General features: G+C 38.9%; 1 protein-coding gene across 2 annotated transcripts; it reads right to left on the minus strand.

Annotated features, from left to right (window-relative positions):
• Positions 1–234: 234 nt before the first annotated feature.
• LOC122549952 (caveolae-associated protein 4-like) lies at positions 235–9,784 on the minus strand. 2 transcript variants are annotated; one of them, XM_043690235.1, is made up of 3 exons: positions 7,374–9,784; positions 6,780–7,227; positions 235–4,346 (listed from the first exon to the last, which is right to left on the minus strand). In XM_043690235.1, the coding sequence occupies exons 2-3, from the start codon at positions 7,191–7,193 to the stop codon at positions 3,714–3,716; spliced, it is 1,047 nt and encodes a 348-aa protein (XP_043546170.1). In that variant the 5' UTR covers positions 7,194–7,227; positions 7,374–9,784; the 3' UTR covers positions 235–3,713. The 2 variants fall into 2 exon arrangements, with proteins under 2 accessions (XP_043546170.1, XP_043546169.1); XM_043690234.1 differs by lacking the exon at positions 7,374–9,784 and having other exon boundaries at positions 6,780–7,364.
• Positions 9,785–10,416: the final 632 nt, after the last annotated feature.

Below are 10,416 nucleotides of genomic sequence, written 5' to 3' on the forward strand. Positions count from 1 at the left end.
TCTTCTAAAGGTATGGAATCAATTTGGAAGAATACACCAAACCACCAACAACACCAACTGTCCCTTACTGCTGCTGCACAGATCCCAGATTAACCACCCAGCATTTAACTTGAAACTTCAAACCTGTTAGATTCTCTGTGTGAAGAAACAAAGTGATACTCAACATGCCAAGACTTAATGTTTAACCTTTTCTATTAATGTACAAAATCAGACAGTGATAAATAAAAGCAATAATCTTGAATGGCCAAAACAATCAAATTGTAGGCTCTTTTCTTTATTGAGTTAATGTACAGAAATTGCATCCAAAACCAAAAATAATATGAAGTATAAACACCAAACACCAATAATTAGAAGGGAATAAGGCAATCAAATGTATTCCTCCAGAGAACTAATTAACTTCTGCTTCCAATCATGTCATCAATAAATTTCATGAAGAGCATTAAAATATTTTTCATATACAATGTTACTTCATAAAGCATTGATCGATAAAAAGGTGGAATAGGATGGAAGAATTGTATTGTGCTCTACTGACACTTGAAATTTGCTTTTGTCAAATTTTACTAGGTATCTCCAGTTCACACCGGATTTTTCTCAGCTTCTGTCTAGTTATTATTCTCCTGTGAGAAATCTTGTTGATTACCATAAAATGACAGATTGCTGTACCATTTTGTTCCATGTCCCACTTCTGAGTTCATTTCTTGTTGTAGCAAACCTGACTTTCAAAGCTGGTGCTAACACGTGTAAATTGATACAATATGTATAGCTGCAGGACTTTGAAAGCTGCTGTCTCAGATTCCCTAGTGTTTGACATCTTGGTGTTTATGAAAGTAACAGTGCTTAACTAATATGCAAGAATGCAAATTAAATGTGAGGGTGTTTTTTTTAACATTTATTCAGCGGGAACCCAATTATATCTATATGCAACATTACACATGAGAAACTATGAGCATAACATCAACCCTGAAAACTTTTCTCTATCTTTAGATTCAGGGAAGGAATGGGTTTAAAATAATGAATTGTATACAGAGAAACACAAACTACACTAGCTTCAATATCTCTGTACCTGCATACCACATGTACGGTCTCTCTCAAATAAAAACCTATTTCTCTAACATTAAATAAAATTCTGCTTTCCTTCCTTTCTCCGTTCAAATTCTCATATAATTAAATGTTACGTTTCATCACCTTTTTTTTGCTTTTTTGCTATGGTCTCACCTCTTTGTTTTTCCATTTTTCTTTCCCATACGCTATACGTCATACTATTTCTCCCATCATGTTTTCAGCTTTTTATCCACTTTTCACTTGTTTTTGCTGTTCCAGCAACATTCTACATTGTGTCCTACATTCTCGAGGTTTGAACCAGCTCCCAAGTGTAGGAATCTGTATGTTGTTGCCACAATTGACAAGTTATAGCTACAGTGCTTCGACAATGCGGTTTACAGACCACAAATCTTACTTCTACAATCTAACTGTTAATAGCAGCTGAGGCCTAACTAAACATAAATTAGTGATGATCCTGTATCTTTATCTCAGCTAGTTCTTCTGACAAATATACAAATGGATCAGATCATTTAAAAACAGACAATCTGCATACCTTATAAATTTTTTGCACTAATCCTTTGGGGCCTGTCCACTGCTTATAATATCATGATGGTCAACTATGAACAATTAGTTAATACACAGTAATTTCAGAACAACCTGCAGCATATGCCTGATGCAAGTAATCCATTGTACATGTAATATTAAAACTATTGTGTATCAAACATGGCTAATAATTTTTTTGGAACTTGGTGATATTTATATTAAGATACCAATGTCATCACACATAGAGGAGGCAGTTTTGTACTTGAAGCCCACATTTAGTGAAGTTTCTGTCAGGCACTCTTCAGTAGACATTTCCCCACCAGGGTAGGAAACAATCAGCGTGTGTGGTCACTACAGAACAAAGTTGGAGCAAATAGCTCTCCATCATTTAACTTGGGTCCAATGTGTAGCGTGTGCATAAAGACTTCAATAAAAAATAAGACTTAAAAGGTCAGACAAAGAGAGTTGGAAGGAAGAAAATATGACAAATTTAAATTAATATTTCCTGTGATTCAGAAAGATAAGTGTTGAAATGCACAACAGTTTATTAATCAGTTGCTTCAGCATCCCTAAGATAGGGAAAGGAAAATGGCCAGGATTCCTGCTCCTGTTCACTGTCCAGTGACTGCTGCTAGAAGGTTTGCTTGTAGGGCAATTGGGCAGGGACAGGATTAAGTGATTCCCTTCTCTCCTGTCAAATTGCCTGCCAACATTCGATGCACAAGCTCACGTGTGTAGACTGGATATTCAACCTAAACACCATTGGGCTTCCAGCGCCCATGGCACAATACTTTAGCAGGAGTCAGCAGCTCCAGGAGAAGAGGGGATCAAATGGAAGAAAGTTGAAAAATGAATTCAGGCACTTGTCAGCTATGCCGAATTTTAAGCAAATGGATAAACTTAAGTGACTCCCAATTCTACAGACTAAATCCCTTAATCAATATACATGAAGTATAATAGATTAGTCTGCTCAAACTAAAAGTACTTTATTCACTTGAATGTCCAACTGCATGACTTATGCTTTCTACAAATAACACTGGAAACACCCCAAAGCTAAACATGTCGCTCTGGTGCTTGCAGTCATCACTGAGTATTTGGACATGCACACCACAATGAACACTTGGGAAAAGACAACATGAAAAGTACACCAAAGAATATTAAACTAAATCACTCTATTTTACATATACAATGACACATCTATTTCAGTTTGAAAACTAAAGATACAAATATGAATACGCAGGTTACACACTTCAAAAACATGCTCATTTTAGCTAAATATTTATATTAAAGACAATTTGTAAAATAGCCTAAATAAACAAGTATTTGAATCATTCTGATTTTGTTTGTGCAGCAATAGAGTTTGAAAAATATCTAGATTGTAGTAATATGTTTCTCAGCAATGTGATTACAGAGGATATAACAATTTCCCTGTGGGATGGAATATGGTAAATGTCCATGGATCTTTAGAGAACAATGTTTTTGTCTAATGCCACATTTTACATTATCATTCGCCTAATATACAGCAACTGTTTATTTCATCTATTCTGAGGCCTGAGTAACAACTACTCAATGTTCCAACGAAATAAGATTTTTTTTCAACATCCTCTAAAGCTACCTGACGTGACATAAAGAAATACTGATAACACTATGTGAGGAGAGCTGAGAGATTGACAAGAATTAAAACTGTACTACTTAACAGCCCAATTCAAAACAATATAAACTTCAAGATTCAAATACAAAATTGAATAATGCTGTCCTTCTCCTAAGGTCTATTCTTAAAAACAAAAACCTTCCCATGTTTTAGTTATTTTTTTAAAATAATAAACCTCCTGCCAATCTTCACAATTCTTCTGATCACACTTCCACAAATATCAGGGGGACAAGAAGTGCAGAAGACTGATCTACGGTCATCTGAGGTCCAGTCCAGCCTGCTGCAGGGTGTGCGTATGTATCACTTTAGACACAAATGTGATGCTTCATCAAAAATATGGCCAAATTTTTAAAAAAAAATCTGAATCATTGAACGAGTCTGATTTGATATGCAGGAACATTTTGTAGATGTATTAACATCATAATTTTGATACTAGCTCTTTCTGTGGCTATTAAGTAACGCAGCTTTAAGTCTTTCTTTAGCTGAACTCAGGACTCTGCTTCACTTCTGCCACTGTAGGTACTGCCTCATCACCTTTTCTTTCCTTTGTTACTACAACCGTTTCTGTATTGGCAACATTTGTAACCATTGCTGGGAGACTATCTTCACCTACTTCAGCAGCTCCTGGTGTGTCCACTTCCTTTGCTGCTTCTGTACCTGTCATCTCGCCCTTGGAACTCTCACCTACACCTTTGACAGCAACCTCTTGTCCTTCTGCCCCACTTCTTTCATTCTTCTTTTTTATGTTCATATGAAATGGTTTTGAATCAACGATGGACTTTTTGATTCTCTCTCCTGAAATCCTGATCTTCTCTCTCCGTTCGGGAGGGACTATTGTGTGACTGAGCCGATTCATCTGTTTCCCAAAGTTTTGTTTGGTTTTCTGCATGTTTTCTCTTGAAAAAGCTTTCTTTATACTATCCACCCGCTTCATGCCTGATTTTCTGAGGCGCGCACTTGTACTTTCTTCATCATAAACAAATTCTTCATCAGAAGAGAGGTCTGGTGGTGGTGTGGCTGCAGTTGCTGTGTGTTCTCCTTCTGCTGCTGCCACATTCCCTTCGTGAGGCAGGTTTTTATAGACTACTGAGGAGGGCATTTGATTTTCTTCCTGTGAAAGCACAAAATGCAATTTTTATTCTGCATTGCTGCCCTTTAGAATGTTCTTCAATGTATTTCAACATGAAAATTACTTACAAAGTAAACTACTATAATCTTAGTTAGCTTTCACTTCTCTCCAAGTGTATCTGTCCATAAATTAATTCTGACATATCTCTGAGATACACGCAGTAAGCAATCCCACCACCCTGTGACCAAACACTTTAACTCCCCCTCCCTCTCCGCCAAGGACAAGCAAGTCCTGGGCATCCTCCATCGCCAAACTCTAGCCACCCAACGCCTGGAGGAAGAATGCCTCATCTTCTGCCTTGGGACCCTCCAAACACGAGATCAATGTCAATTTCACCAGTATCCTCATTTCCCTCCCTCCAACTTATTCCAGATCCAACCTTCCAACTTGGTATAGCACTCATAAACTGTCCTACCTGTCCATCTTCCTTCCCACCTATTCAATCCTCCCTCCTCTCCAACCTATCATCTTCACCCTGACCGTCATCTACCTATTGCATTCCCAGCTACCTTCCCCAGCCCCCCCCCCACCCCCTCCCCTTTATTTCTCAGCCCCCTCGGGCCACTGCCTCATTCCTGATGAAGAGCTTATGCTTGAAACATCGACTCTCCTCCTCCTCGGATGCTGCCCCTGACTGGCTGTGCTTTTTCAGCACCACACTCTTCAACTCTGATATGTTTGGGTGTTAGAGTACCAATGCTGAAATTCTTCCTGCTGCCGTGTAGATCTATTAATGCCTCCAGTAGAGAGAGAAATCCCCAATTAAATGCCTGTGTACTAACATCCCAAGGTATGCTTACAGGATTCAAATGGTTACTAAATAAGTGACAACATAGTCCCTCACCATAGCATTCTTGGATAATATTGCAAAATGGAGCATATGTGTATATTTTTACGTCTCTTTGTTTGGCACAGACAGACATTAGATCAAGTGAATTAGATGCAAAGTAAATTATTTTTATTCCCATGTGTTTTTAGTGTACTGAAATTACCCCTCCTTCCAACTATCATTACCACTCTTAATCATACAACAATATTCAATAAGTACTTGAGACTTTCTGATAAAGTATATTCCAACAAATACACTGGGTTAGTTGAACTGAGGTAGTGGTCCGTTCATTAATTTTGCTCTGTGTGTGCCCTGGGTTGCAGAAGGAAGCAAGTCAGGAATGTCTGATACTGACAACAGGTCACTGGCCTGAAGCGTTATCTCTATTCCTGTCTCTCGAGAGGCTCATAGATCTGCTCAATGTTTCTAGCATTGTCTGACCTTATTTCAGGATTATCTCCGACTTCGGATTTCAACTCCTGTTGGAGTTACAGATGTATGGACATTTCAGGTCAGGATCAGAATCATGTCTAATGTCCTCCACCATCACCTCTGCAGTTAAATAGCCTGCCAATAACCAGTGGCAAAGTTTGCACGTGACTAATAAATATTTGGATGAAGTGCCTGAGGTCAATTGGGACACATGGAATGGTGCATTAGCCAAGGATCAATGCCTTCAATCGCAATTAGATTTACAAATGTATTGAGGCATTTAAATGGAGTTGGACAACAAAGATTGTAGCCATTCCCTTGTACGTCTATGAAATGTAATATAGGTATTTAATTGCTTGCCATCAAAACAGACAGAAGGTCAATTATATTAAAGTTGAGGTATCTAGAATCATCTGCAGAGTTATTTGCAAAATTCTAGCATCCATTTGATAGGGGACAGCACAGTATACATTCTATCAGAATATTCATCTTATCATGTTATCCATAAAGGTGTTAAATATTTTCCAAAAGAAATGCTGACTGCAGCAAGTTCTGTTGTTGCTAATTACAACAGTGTATGAAATATACCCGCAACCAAGTTGTAAAATTTCCACATTTGTTTTCAGGTATTCATCGATATACGAACCCCACTCACTGATCTTTCAAAACGGAACTGGTGATGTGAGTCAGAAGGTTAAACACATGGTATACTCCCTGCATATTATTTTTCAGGTGGCCAGCACATAGTTGCTATTCCAGAGCCATTAGTCTTCAGGCGGATGGCACAAAGCCTGTTGGGGTATTTATACCACCCTGCACTGTTGTCTGAAGTTACATCTGTTAATCCAAAGTGAGTTGTCGTTTCAGTAATTTTAGTTTAAAAAACAATTATTGAACTTCAGAGCAGTGGCACACAAAAGGGGAGAAAAAGGAATTGCTTGCGAGATTGTATGATTTGAAGATAATTCACAGAAATGTTATGAAAGAAATGCGATACACTGGCTATATTCACACATACGTAGCTGGGTAAACTTGCACTCAGCATTGTTAGCTTATTAACTGTGGTGACTATTCCATACATCATACATCTAACACCACGATAAACTGTTAGGAAGTTTGTTTAAATAATAATAACTATTTGAAATGCAACTTACCTGGAAAATGACCACTCGAAATTTATTCCTTTTGAGCAGTTCACGATGGTTTCCTTCAACCTTTTTGACCTGAGCGTTTGTTTTATCCAGTCGTTGTCTCACATCTTTAACATTAGCGTTGATCTTCTGGGTTTTCACCAGTAACTTTGAGACTGTCGTGTCTGTGGTCAGGTGAGCCTTATTAAGCTTTGCAACATCAATTTGTATCTCTTTAACAGTGTTTTCTATTTCCAGTTGCTGTTGCTCCATTTTCCGCTGAGTTTCATTAACACTGTCAACAATCCCAGCCACTTTTTCCAGGAGAGTTAATATTGTTAATGGGTCAAGTGGAGAAGCCTCCCCTTCATCTCCAGCAGTGGGATTAATACCAAAAGCAAGGTTGCTAGAGTCTGAATACACTCGTTCCTCAGCCATGTTGCTGGTGGTTCAGAAAGCTCTCCTCCTGTGTCTAATTTAAAACATGAACTTTATGTGAGTGTAGGCTAGAGGGGCCAGAACCAATGCTGTGTTCTACTCTGTGTTGGCAGTGATTCATCAACCAGCCATTCTCACAGATGATCCAAGATTAAATGGGCAGTGTGTGACTCCACCTACCTCTGGAAGCCGCCCATGTTTTACGGCTGTCATGCATCCATCTTGAATTACTTGAATGCTTGTGTACACGAAGACGGATTCTAACCCTGAGTGTGGAAAATACCTTTTGACTCTCACGCTGGTGATCGAACAGCTGTCCGCCTTCAGTAAAATCTGAAATCTCATCTTACAGCTCTTTTAACTGCAGTGCATAGCTGCCTTTTTATTTTGGTCATCATTATAAGTTATAGAACAAGGTGTTGTTAGGCAGAGTTTTAACAAACACAGATATACACATATCAGAAATCAAAGCTGCTATTTTAATAACGCACAAACATGCTTCTTTCGGTGTTGTGTTTATTTAACAATTTTCATGGTTATTAAGCTGAAATTCTATCAGCTTGCATATGTGGTTAAAATATTAAAGAAATAATGTTGCCATGTATTTTCAAGGTTAGAGGCAGGATGGGGAGTTTGAAACAATGGGGGGATACTATTCCCACACAACTGACATGTTAAGTGATAAAGCTTTACGAAACCATTCCAAAGTAACTTCCTGCCCACTCCTGCTCATCACTCTCAAGATCCTTGGTTCCACTCTCTCTTTTAAGATCTAAAGGAAATGATGGCATTTGGAACCACTGATGGCATGTTGAACAGATTAATGATTTGGATTTGGACAATCTGGCTCTGCACATATTTCTCTTTGTCTAATTCCCATTGTAACCTCGTCCATTGACCCACCTGGCTGCAATTCAAACTTCTGACAATGCCCACAAATTTTACACTAAATTCTCATTCAACTGCAACAGTTTTGGCACAGAGTTAGAAATTAACAACTACTTTCTGGTAAAGAATTTTTATAGCAAATAGAATTTACCATTAAGTCAGAGAAACATGGTACTGTGGGAGACTAAGTTATAGATATTCACTGCACATAGGATGAGTTGCGTGAAGAGCAGATTACGGTAATATTTTTAGGTATTGGAGCAGGAAGTAATAAACGCGATTTCTGTTTGGATCAGGATCAGAAGAACACTGAAATAATTAGTTCACCTTGTTTAATTTCAGATTATTGGTATAATTAAATACAAGGACAAGTAGCTGAAAATAGCATGTAAATTTATGGACAGGTAGATGTAATTAATTCTATGCATCCCTCCTCTCCTGAAGACAGTGCCTAAATAGAACACCATGGTACCAGCAACCAATCAGTTCCTCATGCACGAGACTCTTCTTCACAGATGAAGCAAGTTATTAGACAACGAATGCTATCACATTTAATTGTGGACAGTCCTCACTCGATGACCAGACATTTCAGTTTGCAATTGCAGGACATTTTGGGCTGGATTTATACTCCATGACAATTGAAATCAGCATGTGATTCTCTTCTAGAAGGTGACTGATGTCTCACAGTGTCAGTGCACTCAGTATTCTGAGTTACATCATTGCTTTTGGACTGATTCTCACTCAGAAGCACTTCACACTAATGTAAAAATGTCAACTGCATCCAAATGCAAACTTGTCCTGACATACAATTATCAATAAAGGAGGTGGCTGCATGTGCTTTAATAAGAAATTATGCGAATTTGTTCCTACGGATTAATTCCCAGTCTTCTGAAATCATTTTGTGAGTTAAATTTAGTCATAAATTGTATTTTTGTTTTATCCTGGAAAAGGTGGGGGAGAATCTGACAAACCCAGTTTTATTTTGAAACATAGTTTATTCTAAAGAAGCTAAGGGTGACATTTAGCTGAGGTAATTGCAGTCCCATCACTGGATGGAGAACTACATGGATCATTATGTCTTTTTTGCATCCAAAGCCCAAACATATTTCAGGAATCATGCAATCAGGAACTTAACTACATAGCGTTTGGCTTTCTGTCTAATTAAGTACCCCGTTGGGTATAAATCTTACCCCACCATGTATTCTCCAATACCAAGAATATCACTGGGAGCACTAACTACTGCTGGCATTGCATTCAGGCCTGCAAGGATTGGCCATGGATCCTCCGGCAGAACTGAGTGTGGGCTGGATGTGGATTGCTGGCTGGGAGTAAGTGGAAGGGGAAGGGAATTCAATAGCAAATCAGAAGGGTATCTTCCTGAATCAGGCACCGAATCCCTGTGAATGAGGAATTCCCTCCAGGCATTGACAAACCTGACAGGACTTTCTGGACAGATTTCAGCAGATGCTGGAGACCTATTGAATGTTCCATTAAATTCCTGTAAATCCTGGTGATTCAGGGATAATTACACTCAAGTGGCAGGTTATTAAGGCTAATTTATGTCCTGTCACAAGTGTGTGAGATTCTCATGTAAGGCCTTCTTCATCTCCCATCAAATTCGGAAAGGTTGTGCAATTCTGGTCTCCTTCCTATCAGAAAGATGTTGTGAAACTTGAAAGGGTTCAGAAAAGATTTACAAGGATGTTGTCAGGGTTGGAGGATTTGAGCTATGGGGAGAGGCTGAACAGGCTGGGGCTGTTTCCCTGGAGCGTTGGGGGGTGACCTTATAGAGGTTTACCAAATTATAAGGGGCAGAGAGTGGTATATGTATGGAATGAGCTGCCAGAGGAAGTGGTGGAGGCTGGTACAATTGCAACATTTAAAAGGCATTTGAATGGGTATATGAATAGGAAGGGTTTGGAGGGATATGGGCCGGGTGCTGGCAGGTGGGACTAGATTGGGTTGGGATATCTGGTTGGCATGGACGGGTCGGACCGAAGGGTCTGTTTCCATGCTGTACGTCTCTATGACTCTATACTGGGATGAGAAGTGAATATTCCTGCTGGTTTCTCTCAACCCCCTCATCATTATGCCTGCTTCAGCAGATACAATTAAATGCTGTCCCATATCTCAGAACATTAACTCATTGAATCATAGAATCATACAGTACTGAAGAGGCTATTAGCTTATTGTTGTTAATGGGGTGGCTTTATCAACTGTGTTAGTTTGCTGGGAGGGATACTACAATTAATGTGAACAGTTAATCACAATCATAGATGAACTGCCAATGAGTTTCCTTCAGAGCTCTTCTGGGTTCAAATCTGGGATAAGGAGG

The sequence above is a fragment of the Chiloscyllium plagiosum genome, chromosome 5, assembly GCF_004010195.1.
Source record: "Chiloscyllium plagiosum isolate BGI_BamShark_2017 chromosome 5, ASM401019v2, whole genome shotgun sequence".
Taxonomy (NCBI): Eukaryota; Metazoa; Chordata; class Chondrichthyes; order Orectolobiformes; family Hemiscylliidae; genus Chiloscyllium; species Chiloscyllium plagiosum.